Source organism: Mesoplodon bidens (genome assembly GCF_964165515.1).
Source record: "Mesoplodon bidens genome assembly, chromosome: 19".
NCBI lineage: Eukaryota > Metazoa > Chordata > Mammalia > Artiodactyla > Ziphiidae > Mesoplodon > Mesoplodon bidens.
This window is the reverse complement of record NC_138179.1, coordinates 17242242-17266863: the sequence shown is the minus strand read 5'-3', so window position 1 is coordinate 17266863 and position 24622 is coordinate 17242242. Positions and strand designations below refer to the sequence as shown.

Here is a 24622-nt window from a genome sequence, read left to right as displayed (position 1 = left end):
GTCACCCTCCTAGGTTCACAAACCTAGTTTGTCAGAACTGAATGGATCTGTTTTTTAGGATCTCAGAAAGACCTGATATACAAAACCCCCAAATGCCAATATATTAAGTTATATTGAAATACAAAATTACTAATGAAAACCAGATATTCCTGTTTGCTGAGTAGGGCATTCTTTCCTTGTGGACTCTTCTGCATAGGAAACCAAATTATAATCAGAAAGCCAACATGTAGTGAAAACGTCCACTTGCTTAAGTGATCAGACCCTCGTGTCTGTGTTTTGTTCTGTTTTGTTTTGTTTTAACAAATTTATTTCTTTATTTTTGGCTACATTGGGTCTTCGTTGCTGCGCGTGGGCTTTCTCTAGTTGCATTGAGCGGGGGCCACTCCTCATGGTGCACGGGCTTTTCATTGCAGTGGCTCTCTTGTGGAGCACGGGCTCTAGGTGCATGGACTTCAGTAGTTGTGGCACGCGAGCTCAGTAATTGTGGCTCATGGGCTCTAGAGCGCAGGCTCAGTAGTTGTGGCACACAGGCTTAGTTGCTCTGCAGCATGTGGGATCTTCCTGGACCAGGGCTCAAACCCATGTCCCCTGCATTGGCAAGTGGGTTCTTAACTACTGCGCCACCAGGGAAGCCCCGCCTTGTGTCTGTTGATTAGCACTTTCTGTCCCAACAGAGGCCAAACTAGGAGAAGTTTGCTCGGAGAGCATAGACTCAGAATCAGGTGGTTAGTGGGAGAACCTTGAGGGCTGGTGTCATCAAACCAGGCCAACCTGACACTCAGGATGGGGCTGCTAGATGTGCCACGTACACAGCCCAGGGCTCTTGCTCCCAGGACAGTGCTGGAGAATTTCTGCCAAACTGGTCTCTTTGGACTCGCCCTCAATGAATATTATACCCTTCATTTCCTTTTTTGTTAAACTCATAAGGGCAGTTAATTTCAATAGCCCTTTTATTTATAATCTTGATCTGATGCTTTCTTGCAAGTATCTTTTGTTGGATTCAGAGAAATTACTGATAGTCTCTTGGGTCATTTCTGTACAAGGTGGATCTTATCCCCTATATTTCAAATTCTCCTCATCTCAATCTCAGAGATAACCTTAGTTTCAGTTTTGGAGTTATAGAATTTGACTGTTAGCCCCATGTACTGTCAGATGGGGCAGTGTGGCATGCATCTGAAATTGCGATAACTGCAAAAGTCAGAGGGTACAGAATGATCTGGGCTGTGGTCAGGAGGAGGGCTAGTCTGTTCCCCAGTGACATTAGAGCTGCAGTCATTTTCTCTGATAAATAATTGAACGGTGCTTTCCGAGGGGGTCTCATTACAATGATCAGGAGTGTGGAGGGTGAGAGGTTTGGTTACAGTGAGAGGAAGGATGCAGAGGGCAGATAGACAGGGCCTGGCCTACAGTGCCCTGCTCTGTGCCCCGGGAAGCGGGGGTGGGGGGACACCAGGTGACACTCCGACGGCAGAGCAGCGGCTCTCCACGCTTCAGCTCATCAGAACTGCTCCCTGTCTTTGCCCAACTGGGAAGAGTCCTGAGGAGCCTGTAGTGGCATTGCTTTAATTAAATTCCATATTTGATCTTTGAGGACTTTTGTATGAGTGAAACTTGATAGTTGCTGCATTTGAGGTACCAGATGTACTCGCTGGGGCTTGGAGAGTGACTGTGGAGTGCCCCAGGGAGTGGAGAATTCTTTGCTTCCGTGCTCCCTGGGGGTGAGGGGTGGATATTTTATTTATCCTCATTAATCTTTTTCTTTCTTTTTTCCATGTCCTTGCCTTGGAGCAGTTATTACAGTAAGTATTTTCAGGGGGGTTGGAGCTGTAGATGATTTATAAGAAAAGGAAAAATAAAAATGGAACTGCCCCGGAGACTCCTGGGTATTCCTCTTTCTCTTGGGTGACTTTTGGATCTTTTGAGGCTTAATCCTTTCAGTCCTAATGAGGAACTTGTTAATTGGCAAAATGGCCTCTTGCTTGAAGCTACATTGGCAGGTGGCTTTGTAGGTGCAGCAGTCAGGACTGTGGCACACTAGCCCTGGGTCTCACGTGTACAGAATGACGCAAGGCTCTCCCCTGCTTGCCCCAGGCTTGGCCTTCCCAGGGTTGTACAAGAAGCTTCAGTTCAGCTGACCCGATTGTGACTTTCCCATTGGGGCGTTTGTTGACCCCAGTGAGCACTGACCCTTGGCAAAATTGAGAAATCAGCAAGGTTTCTTTTCCAGGCCCAGCCCCTCTGTCAGTGCCCCTCCTCTCCACCCTTCAGCGTCCTCATCCAGGTGCCTTGTCCCTGCTGGTAAATGTAAGAAGTTTCTGGGAACCTAATTCCCACTGAGGAGTTAGGGGTTAACGTGATCCTCCTTTGAGCAGTTCCAACTTTTTAAAGGCACTAAGGGAGGAAGCTGATAATTAGCATGAAGGGTTAAATTAGCAAAAGGCTGGCTGGGGAGAACGGGCGCGGGCAGGGAACACGTTTGGTTGGCTGGGAAGTCTCCCCGTGCTCTTCCCACGCTGCCAGTCAGCCCTTACGCCCTGTGCATGAGGCAAATAGGAGAGATACACGGATTAAATACATGGATTTTGAAGCCAGACACAACTGAGTTTGAGGACCAGCTGTGTCGTTATCTCCGTGCCATTGGACAAGTCCCCTCACGCCTTTGAACGTAACTTTCCTTGACTGTAAGATGAGGGTGGTATTACTACAGCCGTCACAGGCTGGGGTGAGGATTGAACGGAGAACACTCACCTGGCGTACTGTGGGCTCCTGGTACAGTCAGCTGTTACTATAAGGTGGAGGCTGGGGTCTTTCGACTGCCCATGAGCAAGTAGGGGGGATGGTTACTCTCCAACTTTGAGCCTGGTGACTGTAAGGTATTTTTTTTCCTCTTCCAGAATGAGTACATGAAAGAAGACTTTCTGATTAAAATTGAAACCTGGCACAAACCAGATCTTGGCACCCAGGAGAATGTAAGTAGCACTTCCCAGGAGCCCCAAGGACTTCCAGGCCCCAGGACAGGGTGTTGAGGCTCCCTCCATGCCAAGGGGTCTGATCCGTGGTCCCCTTTGTCCTGGCCAGGCAGGCAGTAGCCTGTGCCCAGATCTGTCCTACCAGGATGGGATTGCTCTGTCTCTAATCTGAAAATATGATCTACAAGACCCTTTATAGGCCCTCTCCTAGTGCTGGGATTGGTCTGAAAATGTACCTCCTGGCACAGAGGAGGTGCATTTTTAAAACATCAAAATTAGGGAATTCCCTGGCAGTCCAGTGGTTAGGACTTGGTGCTTTCACTGCCAGGGCCGGGGTTCAATCCCTGGTTGGGGAACTAAGATCCTGTAAGCCGGGCTTCCCTGGTGGTGCAGTGATTAAGAATCCGCCTGCCAATGCAGGGGACACAGGTTCGAGCCCTGGTTCAGGAAGATCCCACATGCCACGGAGCAGCTAAGCCCGTGTGCCACAACTAGTGAGCCTGCGCTCCAGAGCCCGTGAGCCACAACTACTGAGCCCATGTGCCACAACTACTGAGCCTGCGCTCTAGAGCCCACAAGCCATAGCTACTGAGCCTGCGTGCCGAAACTACTGGACCCCGTGCTCTGCAATGAGAAGCCACCACAATGAGAAGCCCGCGCACTGCAACAAAGAGTAGCTGCCCACTGCAGCTACAGAAAGCCCGCTTGGAGCAACGAAGACCCATCGCAGCCAAAAATAAACAAATAAAATAAATTTATAATAAATAAATAAAATAAAATACACCTATCCTTTACCCCATCAATTCCACACCTAGGAATTTATACTACAGTTATGTTTTCACATGTATGAAATAACTTATATACAAGGAGATTCATCTCAGCATTCTTTGTGTACCCAAAGGTTAAAAACAACGTAAGAGCCCATCAGTAGGACCCTGTTAAATAAATTGTTGTGCAGCCACATAGTGGTATATTATGCAGCCATTGAAAAGAACCAGTAGGGAACAGTCTTCAACGTACACTGTTCAGTGGAAAAAGCACAATGTGAAACAGTGTGTATACATACTACCATCTGTATTAAAAGAAAAATCTCTACACTTCATTGTTTAGCACTGGTGGTACTTGGGAGTGGACTTGAAGACAAGAGAAAGAGTTACTCTTTATCATATCCTTTTGTGCATTTTGTAAATTTATTTAGTTTTGGCTGCGTTAGGTCTTCATTGCTGCGCGTGGGCTTTTCTCTAGTTGCGGAGAGCAGGGGCTACTCTTTGTTGTGGTGCACGGGCTTCTCACTGCAGTGGCTTCTGTTGCAGCGCACGGGCTCTAGGCGTGCGGGCTTCAGTAGTTGTGGCTTGCAGGCTCTAGGGCGCAGGCTCAGTAGTTGTGGCACACAGGCTTAGTTGCTCCGCAGCATGTGGGATCTTCCCAGACCAGGGCTCAAACCTGTGTCCCCTGCGTTGGCAGGCGGATTCTCAACCACTGTGCCACCAGGGAAGTCCCTTTTGTACATTTTGAATTTATCAGAATTTCGTAGCATGATTTTGTATCTGGTACCACCTATTTTGAGTTAGTTAATTTTTTTTTTTTTTTTTTTTTTTTTTTGCGGTACACGGGCCTCTCACTGCTGTGGCCTCACCCGTTGCGGAGCACAGGCTCCGAACGCGCAGGCTCAGTGGCCATGGCTCACGGGCCCAGCCGCTCCGCGGCATGTGGGATCTTCCCGGACCGGGGCACGAGCCCATGTCCCCTGCATCAGCAGGCAGACTCTCAACACTGTGCCACCAGGGAAGCCCCGAGTTAGTTAATTTTTAAGAGCATCAAAATAAGCAGTATATTGCTAACCAGGCAACATCCCCATGAGACAAGTGTATAGTCTTTACAAAGGGGGAACATATGGAAACAAAGTAGGTGCTAGGGGAGTCCTGAGAGTGTCTTGGGCTGCTGCAGTTGTACTTAGCCTGAAAAATCAAAGCATTAGTTCTCAAATGTATGTTCACTTAAAATCCATCCTCTCACTCCTTTGGATAGTTTTGCATGTGCCAGTAGGAATATCACATCTATGGCTATGGGAACAGCTGCTGCTAGGTGTCCATTTTGGGTAAAGGGTGCTTCGTAGATGATAAAAACTACACAGTGGTCCTCCTTGTTCCTGCAGGTGCATAAACTGGAGCCTGAGGCTTGGAAACATGTGGAAGCCATATATATAGACATTGCAGATCGAAGCCAAGTACTTAGCAAGGTAGGAACTGTTCAGTGATATGGGTGGCCTTTGAGATGCAGAAATGACTTTTTTTTTTTTTTTTTTTTTTTTTTGCGGTACGCGGGCCTCTCACTGTTGTGGCCTCTTCCGTTGCGGAGCACGGGCTCCGGACGCACAGGCTCAGCGGCCGTGGCTCACGGGCCCAGCCGCTCCGCGGCATTTGGGATCCTCCTGGACCGGGGCATGAACCCGTGTCCCCTGCATCAGCAGGCGGACCCTCAACCACTGCGCCACCAGGGAAGCCCCAGAAATGACTTCTAAGTGTCAGAGAAACCAAGGAACCATACCCAACTTGGCTCAAAGGGAAGTTCTCTCTTGGGTATTTTATTTTTTAAATGAGTGTTAAGAATTGCCTCGCCCTGACTCGGGGATACCACCAGGAAAATGGTGGCCCAGATGTATGTGTCCTGTTTGCCCTCTGGAAATTGTCACTGGATGACGCAGGTACTGTCGGTAGCCCTGGGGGTGATTTGCCCTGCTGAAGTGACACTTAGCCTGAAACTAGTTCTCTTTCTAACCTTGTGATTAAAAATAGATATTGCCTGCCTATTTTGTGTTTAGAATACTCTGTTCTGTGGGTTCTAGGTTGGGGGGTTGCCAGTTACATGAAAAGACAAGTACCCTGCCCTCAAGACGTTGGTGGTCACTTCTCAGAGTAACAGACATGGCAGCAGCCACCTGGAAAGGACAGTCCACTGCTAGACCATAAAGTTGGAGAGATGGGGGACCAGGTCTGTCCTGCTCACTGCCCAGGAGGTATTGGTTTAGGGAAGTAAAGGACTAGGTTTCCCCCATTCAGTACTCTCCCTATTTGACAGAGGCCTGTTGGAATCAGGGCACAGGAGCTTGACTCTGCCCGTTGGTAGGGAATAAGTGTTTGCTCTCTGTACCCCAGGGGTGTGATACCTCTTTCCTGGAGTCACTCTTTGTGACTAAGATATTTTGTTTTGTGCATTCCCAAATAGATATGAAAGCCATCTTTGCTTCTTTGCCTAATATCCCCACCCTTACCCTCAAAAGATTAGTGGATTTTTCAAAAAAAAATTTTTATTGAAGTATAACATATATAGCAAAGTGAATAGATCATAAGTGTGCAGCTTGATGAATTTCCTCAAACTGAACATCACCAGATATTTCATTTCTCAAACAGAAATACTAGCCAAAAGTATGGTGCTTTGAGTATTTTGTTGACTCTTTCATGTGAGTGGAGAGAAGCAGAGGCAGGGAAGATTTAATAAATAATCTCCTTAGCTTTGGGAAACGCTTTATGATTGTGTGTGTGTGTGTGTGTGTGTGTGTGATTTGATAGCTTCATTATTTTTGTTAAGTAGATGCCATAAGGAGTTTGCTTTTCGTTGCCCACATTAGTCAATGCAGAGGAACAGCCCAAGAGTAAACTTTTGTTACTGTTAATTAACACACAGCACTGACTGCATTTTAAATCAGTGAGGGGAGACTGACGATAGTACACAAGAGGATTAAGTCTGTACATTGAACATTTCCAATAATGATTTTATTAAAACAAGTCAGTTTAAAAACAAAAACAAAACAAGCCAGAGGGAGATGGGTCTAGAAGATTTCAGGAATGACTGCGGCCAGTTGTTCTCAGCTCAGGCTGCCGTTTTAGAATCACCTGGGGAGTTAAAAAAAAAAAAAAAGCATGCAACCCTCCCCTGCAGATGTTCTTATTCACTGGGTTTTAGGTGGAATGACCCAGAAATCTGTACAGTTGACCCTTGAACAACATGGGTTTGAACTGCGGGTGTCTACTTAAAAGCAGTTTTTTTTTTCAGTATTAAATACAGTTCCACACGATCTGTGCTTGGTTGAATCCGAGGAAGCAGAGGAACTGCGGGTACGGAGGGCAAACTGTCAGGTGGATTTTGGACTGCGTGGAGGGTCAGCACCCCTAACCCCTGCCTTGCTCAAGGGTCAACTGTAGTTTGAAAACACCTTCCTTGGTCATATGAATGTTCACTCCAGGTTGCAAAGCCCCATCTTAAACAGTGGAAATACGTGCCTGCTCACACAGTCTGGTAAAAGTGAAAACAGGCCCTGGCAGACAAAATCACAGAGAGCTCTCCTCTGAGGCAAATGTAAACAGTTCTATATCTTGTTTATAACACCTTCCCAGATTTTCTGTGAGCCAGCAATGTCAAGAATGGTATGAACTGTACTCTGGTGGAAAATCTGATCTGTTTCTCCCTCTCTCTCTCTCTCTCTCTCTCTCTCTCTCCCTCTCCCTCCTCCTCCCTCCCCTTCCCCCTCTTTCTCCCTCCCCCCTCCAACTCCAACTCCTCTCAGGATTACAAGGCAGAGGAAGACCCAGCAAAATTTAAGTCTATCAAAACAGGCCGAGGACCCTTGGGTCCCAATTGGAAGGTGCAGTTCACACCCTCACCACCGGGGGGTGGGGGTGGACTGGGGCCAGTGTGTGTGGATCTCCCCCATGGAGGAGGGGAATGGCCTGCCTGGGCTAAGGGGGATCCAGAGGTCTGCCCTCTTAGTTAACTGCTTGCCTGTGGGTGTGTTTCTAATACAGCAAGAACTTGTAAATCAGAAAGACTGCCCATACATGTGTGCATACAAACTGGTTACTGTCAAGTTCAAGTGGTGGGGCCTGCAGAACAAAGTGGAAAACTTTATACATAAGGTAAGTGACCAGGGTGGGAGGCCTTCCCAGTGTGTGTTGGTGGGAGGTGTTTTGCCCGACAAGAGAAGATCATACAACCCACGTGGCATATATCAACCCACGTGGCTTGATATTTTGGTTTCATTTCCCAGACCCCCCACTCCCCCTTGCACTGAACTTACAGTTTAATGCTGTCCATCCAAGGGTACCACATGTGAAAGGTAAGGAAACTGAGGCAAAAGAAGGAAACAGGAAGGGGCTTTGTTGTGATTAAATGACAAATTAAATTCAGCATCTTTTCTATTTATTTAGTTGCGCTGGGTCTTAGTTGCAGCAGGTGGGCTCCTTAGTTGTGGCTTGCGGGCTCCTTAGTTGTGACTCATGGGCTCCTTAGTTGTGGCATGTGAAGTCTTAGTTGCGGCATGCATGTGGGATCTAGTTCCCTGACCAGGGATCGAACCCGAGCCCCCTACATAGGGAGTGCGGCGTCTTAACCACTGCACTACCAGGGAAGCCCCTCAGCATCTTTTCTTGATGCCAAAAGGCAAGAAGCACTATGAACCAAATTCTCCAGTGCCCTGAATTACTGAACTAGACAGACCTAAGGAGTTTTTTCCTTTTTTCTTTTTTTAACAAGAGAATCTCAAACAAAAGTATAATAACATGTAAAAATGGGAGACCCAGGAAAACTGAGCAACTCGCCCAAATGACACCTAAGGAGTTTCTATAGCCTTATCTCTGATGTGTGAGTCTGGTGAAATTGGGCAACATTCATAGCTGTTGGCCAGTTTTAACCTGGCTTTAGGCTCAAGAGACAAGGAGGAAACTTGGCACAGTTGTTTTGGGACCTTGACTTGTGGACTGCCTGTCTTGGTAGCATTTTGGGCACAGAGCCTCGCGGTGAGGTAGGCACCAACCCTCTCCTGGGGGCTTCCCCTACTTGAGGCCATACCCTTCAGACACATGGAGGCAAAGGTCACTGACCTGAGGGACTGGAGGGCTGATCCAGATCAGCCAGCCAGGTATCACTCCCCCCACCCCCGTAAAGTGTGGGTACTGGCACAGAGGTCTTGGGGCACAGGGCTGCAGCAGTGGCCTGCACCTTCCAGTTCTAACTTGGGTCCCTCCTTTTTATAGCAAGAGAGGCGTCTGTTTACAAACTTCCACAGACAGCTGTTCTGTTGGCTTGATAAGTGGGTTGACCTGACTATGGACGACATTCGAAGGATGGAAGAAGAGACGAAGAGACAGCTGGATGAGGTACGTGGGAGGCCAGACGAGACTCTGGGACTGTCACCTAGATAACCGTGAACATTACGGAGTCGTGCCAGGGTGGTTCACTGAGGGCACCGTCCTGTGGTTCTAGGAACATGTCAGCGTCTACTGTGGGTAAGGTCTAATGCCAGGCGATATGGGAACTACAAGGAAGAAAGCAGCCTGTGCTCTTGAACTTGCAGTCTAGTCGAGGTCTTGGCATATCCAGAGAGACAAATATGGCGGGCTGTGCTGAATGCCAAGTGAGTAATACAGTTGCTGCAATGGTTCTTCAGAGCTGGTTGCGGGGGGATGGTGCTGGGCTGCAGAGATGGAGGTGGCCCCGGAAGGAGGCAGGCTGGGCTGGTCCACGAATGCCACGCACGTCACCCGCAGAGGACAGCAGCGGCACACAGGACTAACCCCTCTATAAGGGTGTTAGGAGCTATTTTTAGAGTTTGGAGCCTTTGCCTTTTTTTTTTCTTGGCTGTGGCATGGATCCCAGAAGGAGAGCTATCTGTTGTTCCGTGGAAGCCTGAAGACCTAACACTCCTCTTGCCTCATTTGGGGAATTTGGGGCTGCTTCCCTGCAAGGCTCACTCTGAGATGGTCAGTAAATAACATTCAGGCAGCCGCTGTGTGTGAGACACTATTCTGAGGGCCTTTCCACGTCTTGTCCCATCTCCTGTGATTCTCACAACCCCTGTGAGGACGCGCCACTGTTACCCCCACTCTCAGATGAGGAGGTAGAGGTTCTGAGAGTTCAAGGCCGTACCCAGGGTCACACAGCCTGCAGTTGATACAGTCAGGGGAAGAGCCATAGCACTCAATCACTCCGTCTCTTCTTCTCCCTCTAAATGCCATTTGGGACTCCCTCCTGCCTCTCGGGGCTAAAATTAAGGTAGGAAGCTCTGTTTCATAGGAACTGCCATCCATTGCTCCCTCCTTGCCCTGGGAGGGTTGGCACGGAGCCTGGGTGTCTGGCAGGCATATCTTTGCACAGCCTCGTCTGGCTCTCCAGCAGGGCCTCAGGTGAGACGCAGGCCTGGGTCCACGGTGCCCCACACTACACAGGTGCCCCCACTGCGCTGTGCTGGTCTCGGTGGAGAATGGGCCCGCGAGCTCTTCCTTGATTTTACCCTCCAGGATGACACTTCCTGGGCTGACTCACTGGTTACAGTGGTTTGCTGAGTTAGTTCCTGTTGTAGGCAGATGTTTTAGTTATTCATTCAGGTACATTTGGCAGGGAAGTGGCAGGATTTTGGACACAACTCCTGATTCTTCTGCTAAGGATCTTCAGGAAGTGGTAGATTTTAATGTCCAGGGCTCTGGCGATTCTAACAGTGTAAGAGGGAGGCCTGAGTCCTGTGGTCACCCGATTCTTGAGAAAAAGAAAAGAAACAGGTTACCAAATGGAAGAACACGGCGCTTTCGGGGTTTAGCCTGTAGCTTCAGCTGCCCACTGCCTGACAGGCCAGCCAGAAGTACACTGGGGTCATGGAAGTGTTTGCTGACAGCCTTTCACTCTTTGGGTCGAATTCGAATTCTTGGTGCTGGGAAAACTCTCCTGAGCATTTACTGGATCTGCCTCCCTCAGATCCAAAGTTTGAGAGCACTTGTCCTCGGAGAGTTCTTTTTTTAATCCCCACCCCTTGTCTTTGCCTGTTTCTCCATTCTGTGGATAACTGTGCCAAAAGCTTAGATGATCTCTGTCCTCCAAGATAATTACAAAATGCAGAAAACCCTCTTTGGAATTGGAATTTTTTAAATAGTTGGCAGTGGAAGAGAAAGCAAAGCCACTGGGGGACATGTTCTGACCCCTTTAGCAACTGTATGGGACCTTTGTGTGCTGACTGTACCTCTAGCTCACTTCTCTTTCTTCTTTATTTTTCCTCTTTCTAAAAATATTTGTATCAAAGTTTTATTTTCAGAGTTTTACTTTTTTCATTTTTAATTAAAAAAACACTTTATTGAAGTCTGATTGACATACAAAGAGCTGCACCCATTTAATGTGTACATCTTGATGAGCTTGCAGATAAATAGACATCCGTGAAACCATCACCACAGTCAGTGCCAAAAGCATATCCATCACCTCCACAAGTATTTTTATAGTTTTAAAACTCAGGCAGTAGTATCCCAGGCGTATGAGGACGATGCCGTCCTCCTCTGCCCTGTCCCTGTGGTCCTGCCCCCAGAAGTAGCCCCTTGCAGTTCTCACAGTTGTTTCTTTTGTTAGTTACCTCTGAGTTTCTAAATAATAGGTTTATCCTCTTAATTCACAGTTTTTCAACTTGAGCTGTTAATTGCTCGCTTCTTCCTGTGGAAGGTTTAGCTCTTTTACTCCACCCACCACTCACATGCTCCCTCTCCATCCTTCAGTGTCACAATTTGGGATTAACTGGTCATTCAGCGTTTACCATTATTATACCTTTGTCATTCTTTTTCCCAACTGAACCCTTTCATCTACTCTGATCTTCATTCCTTCCTTGGATAATTTTCTTGTTTTGTTAGGAAGTTCGAACCGTGTTCCTTCTCTTTGTTAGCTTAGTTCTCTGTGTCATTAAGTTTTTGAGTCTCAGCAGGGTGGTTGGTTGGGTTGTTTGCACAATAATGTCGTTGACGTTGGTTCACTTTCGTTCATTTTGCTCCCACCCGGTGGGCACTTTGAGCTAAAGATCTCTTTAGTTCTGGGAAATGTTTTCCTGTTACCTGTTTCATCATTTTCTCCCCTCTGTTCTCTTTGTTCTCTGTCTGGATTGTTTTTAGTTAGAAGTTGGACCTCATGAATTGATCTTCTAATTTTCTTGTTGTGTCTCCTTTTTCGTCTCCTTCCTAGGGGAGGTTTTCTGAAGTTAACTTTTCTCTCCTCTGTTGAACTTAAGACATTTTAAAGCATTTCTTGTGCTGTGTTCTTTTTTTAAGTATTTTTTCTTTTTTTCTGCTTGCATCATTTTCCTTTTCTGAAGCTCCGGGTTTTGGTTCTTGTTTGGGTTTGAGATATCTGCCACCTGAACATTCTTTGTTTTCTCTGAGCTCCTTTTTCCTATGGGACTCTGTGTTTTCTGTTAGGGGCTTCCCTCAAATGACTGGGGCTTGGGGGTCCTTGGCTGTCCGTTCAAAGTGAAGAGTGAAGCTCCAGAAAGTGGTTGGAAGCTCTCTGAGTCAGTGGCTGGGCTTATTGAAGGGTAATCAGGTGGTTCCATTGGGGTCCCCCACTTCAGGATCCTGAGTCTATTTTTCTTGGGCTGCTCACTTTGCTTTGAGAGGACTCCCCAGTCTTTTGCTCATGGAGATGGTCAGGGCCAGCATTCTGCGAGCTGAGCTGAAGAAGGGTCCTGGTGGGCTCACTATGCCATGGGGTGGCTCTAACTTAATCCCATTGTATTCTGCATCGTGCCTACTTCACCCCTAGCTGAGCCTGGGGTCCTGAGTTCAAGACCTCAGTGCCTCCAGAGAGTGAATCCCTGGGCTTTGCAGGAAGGGGGCGTTACTTGACTGTGAAAACTGGGGGAGGGAACACCAGGGCATGCCAGGCCCAAATGGTTCTTTATTCCCACTTTCAGTGAAGTCACCCGTTTTCACCCCTAGCTGCACTTAGAGGCACCTGGTGCTGCCAGTTCCCAGGCCTCTGGGTGACCTGCAGCACCAGTGGGTCCCCTCCTCACCGGCAGCCCCTGCTGCTCTGCAGATCAGTCATTGCTCATCCATCCTTTTTCATCTTCCGGAATGCCATTTCCATCTCTTATCTGTAGTTGTCTCCTCTGTTTTTGTTGTCTGTATAGTTTTCTATCTTTTTTAATCCTTTACTGTCATTGTGGTAGGGTTTTGGGGAGGAATAGCAACAAATGCATGTATTCAATCTGCCATGATTAACTGCAAGTTTGTGATAGAAATTATGACTGTTAGGGAGTTCCCTGGTGGCCTAGTGGTTAGGATTCCAGGCTTTCACTGCCGTGGCCTGGGTTCAGTCCCTGGTCGGGGAACTGAGATCCTGCAAGCTGCTTGGCACGGCCAAAAAAAAAAGAAAAATCAGAGAAATTATGACTGTTATTCTTTAAACCAATGCATAGTAGTCTGGCGTGGGTGGGTTGTTTTGTGAGTTATGAGAGGTCACTGTAAGGCCACAGTCACCACTGCCATAACTCTTGTCCCTCTGTCGGGGTGGACGCACCATTCTTGGATTGAGGCTCAAGGATTTGAGAAATGAGATCAAGAGGTTAGTCCTGGGACTTCCCTGGTGGCACAGTGGTTAAGAATCTGCCTGCCAATGCAGGGGACACGGGTTCGAGCCCTGGTCCGGGAAGATCCCACATGCCATGGAGCAACTAAGCCTGTGCGCCACAGCTACTGAGCCCACGTGCCACAACTTCCGAAGCCCGTGCACCTAGAGCCTGTGCTCCACAACAAGAGAAGCCACTGCAATGAGAAGCCCGCGCACTGCAACGAAGAGTTGCCCCGGCTCACCGCAACTAGAGAAAGCCTGCGTGCAACGAAGATCCAACGCAGCCAAAAGTTAATGAATTAATTAATTATTTATTTTTTTAAAAAGAGAGATTAGTCCTTTTCCCTAAAAACAAAAATGTCAGGAAATGTGTGCCTGTAGGGGAACAGTGGCTCTCCCTCCTTCCCTCGCTCCTGATCTTAAGAAACTCAATCTCAAAAGTGGAAGAGGAGGGCCTCCCTGGTGGCGCAGTGGTTGAGAGTCCGCCTGCCGATGCAGGGGATACGGGTTCGTGCCCCGGTCCGGGAGGATCCCATATGCCGCGGAGCGGCTGGGCCCGTGAGCCATGGCCGCTGAGCCTGCGCATCCGGAGCCTGTGCTCCGCAACGGGAGAGGCCACAACAGTGAGAGGCCCGCATACCGAAAAAAAAAAAAAAAAAAAAAAAAAAAAAAAAAAAAGTGGAAGAGGAGGGCTTCCCTGGTGGCGCAGTGGTTGAGAGTCCGCCTGCCGATGCAGGGGACACGGGTTCGTGCCCCGGTCTGGGAAGATCCCACATGCCGCAGAGCGGCTAGGCCCGTGAGCCATGGCTGCTGAGCCTGCGCATCCGGAGCCTGTGCTCTGCAAGGGGAGAGGCCACAACAGTGAGAGGCCCGCCTACCGCAAAAAAAAAAAAAAAAAAAAGTGGAAGAGGGCACCTTAAAGGTCATTTAGTCCAATTATATGGCCAGTGCCTGAGTCCTCTCTGCAGCTTTCCCACCAGCTTGTGCTTGATCACCTCCTGTAATGGTGAACTCACTGTCTTATGAACATGGTGGTGATAAACATATCTATATTATTTTTTTAATTGAAGTACAGTTGACTTACAATAACATATCTGTATTATTAAGAGAAGCTAACATTGAGGTCTTACCATGTACCTGTCATGTGTGGTAAACATTTGACATGTATGGTCATGAAATGCTCATGGCTACCTGTGCCGTAGGTATTACTTTCAGAGAAGTTAAGGATACCTTCTAGTTCAGAGAATAGGTACCTCCTGGGCCTTGGTCATTAACTCTAGATAATGAGACTGGGAGAAGAGGACTCATTTTAAAAACTTTAAGAAAATTTGTTTCCCTACTTACTGGACTGTCTAGAATATTTGCTGAGAAACAGCAAAGAACACACGATTAAGATCCTGCCGCATTTTCTTCCCCAGCCTTCCCTTGTGGGTCTTCCTCTCTAAATCTGTTGGCTTCTCTGATCCCTCCATAGCCCATTCCTTCTGGACTTTGTACTTTGGGATGGAGTTGAGAGGCTACATGGCGCTCTTGCTCTGCTGGCCCACCCTGGGAGCTGTCTCTGAGCCTCCGTGTAGCCGGCCTTCCTGTCTGTTCACTTGTGTGTGAATGTGCCTGTCCCTTTCTCATCACCTGAACTTTGATGAAGAGGGCCTTTGCTCCATCCTATGGCTTTTTGACTGATGGATCACCATCAGTTTTAGATTTTAAGTCTTAAACTCTGGACCGGTTACGCAGCAATTGTATAAGTGTCCCTATGCAGTGAAGTGCCTGGCAGGACACTACATCCTAGTTTCCCGTTTGGGTTTGTGGTAGGCAGAAGGTCTGAGGAGAGAAACCACTCAGTGCCTAGCTCACCTGCTGGGCTGTGGGAGATTGGAATCTGAGATTCCCATAGCGCCTGCAGAGGGCAAAGCTAGGTCTTTTTTTTTTTTTTTTTTTCCTTCGGTACGCGGGCCTCTCACTGTTGTGGCCTCTCCTGTTGCGGAGCACCTGTGCTCCAGACGCGCAGGCTCAGCGGTCATGGCTCACGGGCCCAGCCGCTCCGCGGCATGTGGGATCTTCCCAGACTGGGGCACAAACCCGTGTCCCCTGCATCGGCAGGCGGACTCTCAACCACTGCGCCACCAGGGAAGCCCAAAGCTAGGTCTTTTGAGGCCGAGGGATCCCTGTCTGTGGAGTCTTAATTCCTTTCGCCCTGCCCAGAAGTGATTGACCCCAGGGCAGACCACCTGCAACATTGACCAGCATCTTGAAATATAGGAGCAGCTTTCTTTTCTTTTTAAATAGTTTCATTTTTCAATATTAAGGTAATATATAAGCATTAAACATTTTTTGGAAAAGAGTAAAAAGTAGAAAGAAAAAAAACACTTGTACTCTATTTAAAGATAAGTACGCTATTTAAAGATAAGTACTCTATTTAAAGATAACCATTTTAAGAATTCGTACACACTTTTACTTAGCTATGATGGTATTCCATGTGCCTGGGTGGTTCTCTCACTTTTTTCTCTGAACATTGTAACAAAGCATTTCCTGCTAAAAAAAAGTTTCTTCACATACATGTTTCTAACAACAGTGTACATATTGCTCTGTACTCTGTCATCACCCTGTGTTGGATTTTCCTTCATGTTGTTGTAGGTTCTCACTGTTTTTAAATAATGCTGTGATGAAAATTTTTTATGCACTCAGTTTTTTGGGTGATTAGGATTATTTACTTAGAATAAATTCCTACAAGTGGAATTAGAGAATTTAAGACTCTTGTTACCTATTGCCAAATTTCTTCCCCCAAAGGCTGAATCTGTTTATAGAGTGGCTTTCTAGAGAGGTTCTTTTTTTTTTCTTTAAGATTTTTTTTGATGTGGACCATTTTTAAAGTCTTTATTGAATTTGTTACAATATTGTGTCTGTTTTATGTTTTGGTTCTTTGGCCATGAGGCATGTGGTGGGATCTTAGCTTCCAGACGAGGGATCGGACCCGCACCCCCTGCATTGGAAGGCGAAGTCTTAACCATTGAACTGCCAGGGAAGTCCCTAGAGAGGTTCTAAAAACAATTCCACATTTGCCTCATATCTGTGCACTTTCAGAACTAACGTTAGGTTTGTGATTACTTTTCAGTGTCTTAAACTGATTGTTTTTTTTGTTTGTTTGTTTTTTACTAGCTTTATTTTTTTATTGAACTTTTTATTTTGAGATGATTATAAGATTCACATGCAGGTATAAGAAATAATACAGAGAGGAGATCCGTTTCTCCCAGTGACATCTTGCAAAACAGTAGTACAGTATCACACCCAGGAAATTGACATTGATACTTTTACAAGTTTCTTTAAGTAAAGGAGTATTTCATACTTATAGTAAAAGCAGTTTTCAAAAGATAGAGAAAAATGTTAAAAAATAAAAGTCCCTTTCTTCCAACCTTCGGCCTCATTCCCTAGAGGAAACCACTGCTAAAAACAAACAGACCAGGACTGGAGCTTCTATTTTCATGTTCCTCGACTGTATGTATATATATAGCCTGCAGTGGTTTGATCCAAGGAACACTACAAACATCAGATAAAATCTCTTGTGTCATTTAGGCCCCAGGAAACAGGAAATAAGCATTCTTAGAGCATTTCATTATAAGAATGAAATAATGCATTTTTATTTCCGTGGCACCCTCTGTGGGGGGGACCTTGTCTCTAAGAGTAAAGGAAGCTATCGTGTTTCCTGATGGGAAGTTGCATCTTATTTCAAGCAGTAGGAAAACAGGACCTGGCTTCGCGTTAGTAAATTAAAGCCAGGTGGTGGAGTCTCAGGGTATACAAGGATCTGCTTGAGGCCCAAGGAGCTTTGGTCCCATGATACTAAATCTTAGCCTCCCTGATTACTGAAAATTTACATGAATGGTCATTAGTGAGCAGACATTTAAAGAGTGCTTTTCTGTCTTTTAAAAAATTTTATTTTGAAAGAGTTTCAAACTTACTAAAAGTGACGAGAATACGGAGAACTCCTGTATACTCTTTTTTTTTTTTTTTTTTTTTTTTTTGCGGTACGCAGGCCTCTCATTGTTGTGGCCTCTCCCGCTGCGGAGCACAGGCTCCGGACACGCAGGCTCAGTGGCCATGGCTCACGGGCCCAGCCGCTCCGTGGCATGTGGGATGTTCCCGGACCGGGGCACGAACCCGTGTCCCCTGCATCGGCAGGCGGACTCTCAACCACTGCGCCACCAGGGAAGCCCCCCTCCTGTATACTCTTGAACCCAGAGAACCCGTTCCTTTAAAGGAAAGGATACGACCCGGGATCACACACTGCACCCTTCTAGTCTCAGTCTGGTGCAGCTCCTCAGTTTTCTGGGACTTCTATGACCTTGACATTTGTGCAAGTTACAGGCTAGTCATTCTGTAGAATGTCTTTCAATTTGGGTTTGTCCAGTGATTCTGCGTGATTAGATCCAGTTTCTGTATTTTAGGCTGAAACGTCACAGACTTCGGTGTTCTTTTCATTGTATTCTGCCTTTCTGTCCAGTTCTGGTGAAGTTACCTTTGTTCACCTGAAGCACAGCAAGGTGTTCCAGGCTCGTCTTGCTCTTTCTGTGACCAGCCCTAGAATCAGCTGCATCACCTGGCAGCCCTGGTTCCTTTAGTGGAGGACGGTGTTTGGGTGCTGAACATGCTCATTACTGTTGGGGCGTTGCTGCTTCCAGACTTTCTCATAGGATGGAGCTGGGGGACTTTAACATCTGTAGTTATTACTTTATCTAGCTGACACATTATGATCACACAGATACTTCCCATTCCAACCTAACACCACAAGGTTAACGTCTTGTCTTTTAAAAAATATGACAGTGCCCTTATCCTTAACAGATTTGCTATGTTGAAAAATCTTGAATTTGTTGAACCCTTATAAAATAGTATATTAACAGATATTAATTAATATGGATAACGGAAGTTATAGGAGCACTATTAAAGATATCATTCAGGAAAGTGAGTTTTGAGCAAAATCTACAGGGAGAGGCATTCCAGGGGGAGCTAGGAATAAGCACGTACTGGCTTGGTGTCAGAAAACAGACTTTCCTGTTTGGAGGAGAGGATCTTTGCTGGGGACAGTGAAAAGCGAGGCTTGTGAGACTGATTGATTTTATGACTCATTTAGGGTCCATCTCCTGTAGGTTCTGATTCATCAGGTCTGGAGCCCAAGAACCTACAAATGCCCCAGGCAATTATCTTGATCAAGTCTGAGGAAACTGTAGCCTAAAAGGCCAAGCTAAGACCTTAGGTGTAATTACAGTAATTGTTGTCAGTAAGGAGTGACTATGGGAACCTCTGGGGAGGACCAGGAGAATGTTTTTCTCATGTCCAGGTTCCACATGGACTTACTGATTATAATAGTTGGTGGGGCAAGGGGGTGCGAACAATAGACACGGGTTTGAAACATAGCAGAGAGTGTATTTGAAGATGTTTCCCAGGGGAGAACTACTACTACTGAGATAGGATCTCTGCACAGTGTGGCAGTATTTAAGTCAAGTGAATAAAACAAAAACTGAGGAGGCTGTAGCTTAAAAGTGCAGGTTCTTGAGAGCTGTGTACACACACATCCCCTTCACTACACTGTTTGGAACAAAGACATTAACAACACAGATAACATGTACAGAGTGCCAAGCACTCTGCTGTGCTAAGTACTCCACGTGAATATCTTAATCTTCCCCACAACCCCATGACATGTGTACTATTATCTCTATTTTATTATTACAGTAATTGAGGCTTAGCAGTGAAGTCATTTGTTCAAGGTCACACAATTTAGTGATGGAGCCAGAATGTGATCCAGGCAGTTTGATTCCAGCGCTTATGCTCTATGTGCTCAAAAGCTGTTGAATGAGTAAAGAATGAAAGTTGAGCAGAAAACTCACGGATAATGAAGACATATCTAATGGGAAGTTAAAACATACATGTTATAGACATCCTGCAATTAGAATAGAATTTTCAAGTTGGAAAGGATTTGAGAGAGATGGCCACCGCAGTATCCCCAACAAGAAGTTGTGTCCTCTGCTGCTTGGAAGGTGCCAGGTAAGGGACCACTCAGTGCTTCCAGAGAAGATCCCATGCTGTTTTCCAGCAGCCTCGCACTTCTGCCAAGCTGAGATCCACTCCCTGCACTCTCGACCCCTGTGTTCTGATGCCGAACTCTGGTGCCAAACTCTGCCCACCTGGCTGACTAGGCAAAGCCTCTAGGCAGAGCTCAGGAGAGGGAATTGCTGTTCCCTCCACCTGGAACGCTCCCTGTCCCCCACCCCCCAGAGGGCCCACAGGATTTCCCCCCTCACTTCCTTCAGGTCTCTACTCAAATGTCACTTATCGGAGAGGCCCTCCACAGCCGGCTCATAAAATAGCACTTTCCCACAGTCTCTCCGTCCCAGCAGCCCGCAGCCCCACCCGGCATAGTTTGTTCCTTCTCCCCCCACCTTGTCCCAGAGCTTAAGCTCCTTGAGCAGAGACTTGGCCTGTTTTGGTTCACGGCTGAATTCAGGCTGGTTCAGGCCTGGAGCAGTTCCTTGCACAAAAAAAGATGCCTCATAAATATTTGTTGAATGAATGAGAGAAAGAGAGGAGCTTAAGAACTAAACCCCAACGGTGAGATGCAGGGGAGAGAAATGGAAATCATGGATGGTGGGACCAATGACAGAGCTATAAATAGTATGGCTTTGGCTGTGTGAACACACAATTCTATTCTTCTGGTTTGCTTTGTGCACAAAAAATGCTCTACCCTATCCACTGGCAGCATTGAGAAGGAGGAGGAATGTGTTTGTTGTAGAGTCCCATCAACAGCAAAAGCCTTCCATTTTTCCTGTTTTTTCTGTTCCAGATGAGACAGAAGGACCCAGTGAAAGGAATGACGGCGGATGACTAAAGCCACTCTCCCCCTCTCTGCACTGTACGTACCGCATTTCTCACTGAGCGTGACGTAGATGCCAGAATCGGTTTGGGTCCTCAAGGCTCAGCAGCTCACCCTGGAGGCAGAAGGCCTGCTTCTCTCCTCGTCCTGCCCTCTAGTATTAATGATGATTGCGATGCTTAATAGCTCTCAGGCTTCGAAAAGAGGAAGAGGTTATGCTGTTAAGACACTTCAGGGATCTATGTGATTATACAAAGAACCACTCAGAGACAAGGACAGGGTGGTGGGAAGTGCGGCTGGGGTGGGGCCAGTGGATGAGAATCAAAGCTTATCTGCACCTAATTACTCTTCCTCTCGTAACTTGAGCCATGTCAAGTTGAGGCTGGCATTCTGGGTGCTCCCTGTACCCCGCTGTGCCAGAGCTGTTCCCTGCCTCTCCCTTGGAAAATTTGCTGTCCAGACAGCTTTTCCTAGTGGTCCTTGTTGGGTCTGGTGCTTCATTTCCTTTCTTTCTATACCCTCTGATCCCAGACAGAGTAGTTCAGAGGCAGCATCTTTCAGATACTTGGAGAGTGTTTCTGCCCAGGTCATAGGACCAGGATGGGATGTCTCTTGTTTCACGTGGTCACTCTTTCCCAAGACCCTACATTGTATTACCCAGTGTCCTGCACACCTCCAGACTTGCTGTTATTCCAGCAGCTCAGAGGGGATTAGGCATGGAATGAGAAGCCTGGTCCTGCTCCCATCAGGCTCTGAGAGAAAATTATGTTATCCAATAAAGCCCGGTCGTCCTCTAGCACTACGGTGCTAAGGAGGCCTGGGCTTTCACCAGCAGTGAAGCAAACCGCTGCTCACTCTCCCTGCCCCGTGTGCTTGAGGAGAACTTCTGGGAGATAAAACGGTAGGATGAAGTGGATTGAGGAGATGCCAGCTTCTCATCACTGCTTGGACCTTAGTTTCCTCTCCCCCCCCACAGCCCCCCACCACACTGCCTGGCATCCTTCCTCCTTTTGCAATTCCCCCATCAATGATTTACAGTGTGTTTCTATTTTCCTCTGTTGCTTCCTTAATAATTGTATTTCTCTTCTAGTTTTGCAAGACAGTGGTCAACAGGAAGGCCCAGCAGCTCCACCCTCCTGAGTGACAGGCCATCTTCGGACGCAGCCTTTCTGTGCCCATTCTTCAGGCAACTTTGATCCCTTACTGTAGTTAATTCTAGATGCCCTTTAACATTGTGAACAAATAGACTGTCTGGTATTACGAAGCCCGTGTGTGCGGGAGCCCGCCCCTCTGAGATATGTGGCGTGTAGGTGGCTGTATTTACAGCTCCTCCCTCTCCAACCATTGTGTTCTTGACCCATTTCTGTGTGCCCCCGCCCCCTTTATTTCCAAGTGACATTTTTAGTCTTTCAAAATAGCTGCCTTTTGTGATGTGGTGATTTTAAATGATTTACTTTGTTAGTTTTCAACCTTGGGATAAACTTGAGGTATTTTGCTTCCTGGGCAGATCTTTGCAATTTGGAGTGCTCACCTGGGGAGAAGGGATGAGTTAGAAATACATATTTTTTTCCCCTCCAGTTCCACAGAACAGCAATGTGGCTTCCTAACTCTGACCTCTGCTCCCAGTAACCCACTGTTAGTGCTCTAGGCACCATGGAAGTACCCAAGGCCCAGCCAGCCTGTTTTGAACATTAAACAAATACAAATAACCCCTGCCCCAGGCATTGCATCTCTGGTCACTAGTCTTAGAAATACCTATGGTTTCTTGGCCCTCCTGTTGCCCATTCTGTATCTCCGCAGAGCCCATAATGTGCCCGGGTCAACTCTACCTGGAGGGAACTGTCCTGTGTGGCCCTTAGAATTGAGTCTGCCCCCCGAGGAGCTCTGTATGTCCACGCTCCTCTTCCCTTTTGGGCTGGTGCTGCCACTCAGCAATAATCCCCTTTTCTCTGTGCTTTCTTAGATTCCTATCCTCTGTCTGAGGCTGGTCGGGACACAATGGGTCTTGATCTTTTCATGCTGCACAAAACAAGCATGCAAAAAGCTTTTCCCCAGAACATGTTCCCCCATGTCTCCCGTTGCTGGAAAGGAAATTTGGGGATCAAGAACTCAGCTCGTCCTGCCCCCATGCTGAGTTCTGCCCTGGACAATCAAAAGCAAGTAGCGATCGTAGTCCGGAGCTCTACCAAAGCTGGCTGGTGAGAAAGTCCAGGCTCCAGGGGAGCAGAAGCTGCCGAGTGCTTCACGGTTCCCTGTGACTTGGCAGAGCCCGAGTATGCCTTCCCAGTGGGAGAATCTGAGATAGCCGAGGTGTCACCTGACATTTCCCAAACCTTGTGAAGTTTGTTGGCCAAGTGTGCAGTGACTCAAGCCCATGCTAGCCTGGGTGCAACTGCTAATGCGAGACCAAATCTCTGTTGGGGGAGTGAGAAGTAGGATGGGATGATCTGTCCTTAGGTTTTTGTCAGTTTGTTTTGCCTTACTCATTTCTAAGTGCAATAAGGGAGTGTCACACAGGATGAAACCTGTGACTTCCTGACGGCTGCTTCCCTGTGGCCCTCCTGGGGTAAGGGTGGACAGACTCAGTGTGGTTAGCTCCCACCTTCACTGAGGCCCCCTCTGGGGCCAGGAGATATCCTGTCACAGTCTCCTCACCTTGTGGGGTCTATAGTAGTGGATCTGGGGCAATTCAGTTGGTTATTAGCATCCCAACTGCTGGTAGCATTTATTTGACTGGGAAAGTTGAATAGACATTCCTACTGGAGAAAAATATAAATGTTTTCCTACAAGCTCTGTATTAGCTATAATTATATTTGTGCTTAAAGCTTTCCCTTCTTACATTCATCAACTAAGTTAAGTCCAGATGTGGGTTAGCCTGGGAGAAACAAACGGTGATATTCTAGGCAGACTATTGTTTATGTGGTTTGAGGGTCAGCAGTTGTCAGTCTCCTTCCTTCAGCTCTTCTCTGAGATCCACACATATCACTCCAATTCTAGGGGCGGGGCTTGCTCCTTGTCGGCCTTTTCTCTGGCTCCTCCCACCTCCACCTGTTGCCCCAGTTCAGCATCCACAAGAGCTGAACTGGTGTTTCCTGAGGTCAGCTGGATTTGGGGCTCCAGCCCACATCAACATAAGAAGGGACGTGCCTGGTCTGTTCCGTCCCCATGGATAGTGTCGCTGCTGGGCAGCAGTGTTGGCTTCTTTTAAGTATCCCCCTTCCCTCCTTACCCACCCCCCAAACTGACTAGCACTCAGAGGGGCTATGATGCAAGGCTCAGCTCCAGGGGTAGTACCTGAGGATGTGCCACGCCCCTTCAGACCAGCTGCTTTCAGGGCCGCAGTCCCAGTTAGAAGCAGCAGTGCCTCTGTAGGAGGGGTGCTGGGCTCTGGCCTTCTCATGGAGAGAGGCTGGGGACAGGGTCAGTGTTGTGGACATGTGTATATCTTCCCAAATTCTCTTACAGTCCCTGCTGGGACTCCCTGACGTATTTTGGTTGGTTCCTAGTGCTACTTCTTTTACAAAATACACTTTGTAGAACTGATTAGATTACCTTGTTTATTTAATGTGAGTTTGTGCCTTTTTGTCTCAATCTTCCAATATAGGTTTATATTGGGGGAAAAAGCAGTCTAATAAAATCCTAGACAGAGCTTTCTGGAGTCCAGCTTATTGGTGATGTCCTTATGTCCATTTTACAATTTAGGTATCCTCAAACTCTTGCTGATCTCCCTAGTTTTACCAGGGAAGGATTCGAAAGATACAGGATATCTCTGAAAATTGTTGCATGTTGATTTCTGTAAACTAAAACAATCCCCTTATCATTTTACTTATGCAAATATCACATTTCTGAAAGTAATCTGGCCATCTTCTACTGGCAGCATTTCCTTTTTGCTCTTGTCTCCCCTCCTCTCCACATCGCCCTCTTTTACCCATCCTACCAAGGAAAACATTTATTTAAGGGAGTTCTTAACCCTGGCTTCTGAGTCTGTAAACCTCATGAAGCTTGTTTGTAAAGTTGTGGTGCATTTTTCTGGGGAGAGTCATGGCTCTCATCAGTTCTTCAGAGGAATCCCATGCACTGTCCTGCCCCCGCCCCCCTCCCCGAAATTAAGAACCAGTGATTTGAAGGAAATCATAGTTAGTCTTTGGCACAGTAAATAATCTTCATTTCATGTTTGGTCGTAAATAGAGGCAGTGACTTATTTTTCGTTCACTGATGTATAGCTTTCTGAGTCCAGGAGCCCCCAAAAGTCCAATGTGTAATAGCTTGCATGAGTTTGAAGAGCGGAAAACACTTGAATGTGAGAGTGGAGAATGGAGGCGCTCACTGACCAAGAGGAGAGAGATTACCTGTAGTTGGGAAAGAGACTGGATTACAGGCCGGACAGTGGGTGGCTGCGCCGCCTCCCCTCGCCCTCTGC

General features: G+C 47.1%; 1 protein-coding gene across 1 annotated transcript in view; it reads left to right on the top strand.

Annotated features, from left to right (window-relative positions):
* Positions 1-23851, top strand: part of PITPNA (phosphatidylinositol transfer protein alpha) — a 40856-nt gene extending 17005 nt beyond the window's left edge. The window contains exons 5-12 of the mRNA XM_081220051.1: positions 1792-1799; positions 2895-2969; positions 5125-5208; positions 7534-7611; positions 7772-7882; positions 8999-9121; positions 20173-20241; positions 21293-23851. Coding sequence (XP_081076177.1) covers positions 1792-1799; positions 2895-2969; positions 5125-5208; positions 7534-7611; positions 7772-7882; positions 8999-9121; positions 20173-20217 — 524 coding nt within the window. The 3' untranslated portion in view covers positions 20218-20241; positions 21293-23851. The remainder of the gene's footprint in view (positions 1-1791; positions 1800-2894; positions 2970-5124; positions 5209-7533; positions 7612-7771; positions 7883-8998; positions 9122-20172; positions 20242-21292) is intronic.
* Positions 23852-24622: the final 771 nt, after the last annotated feature.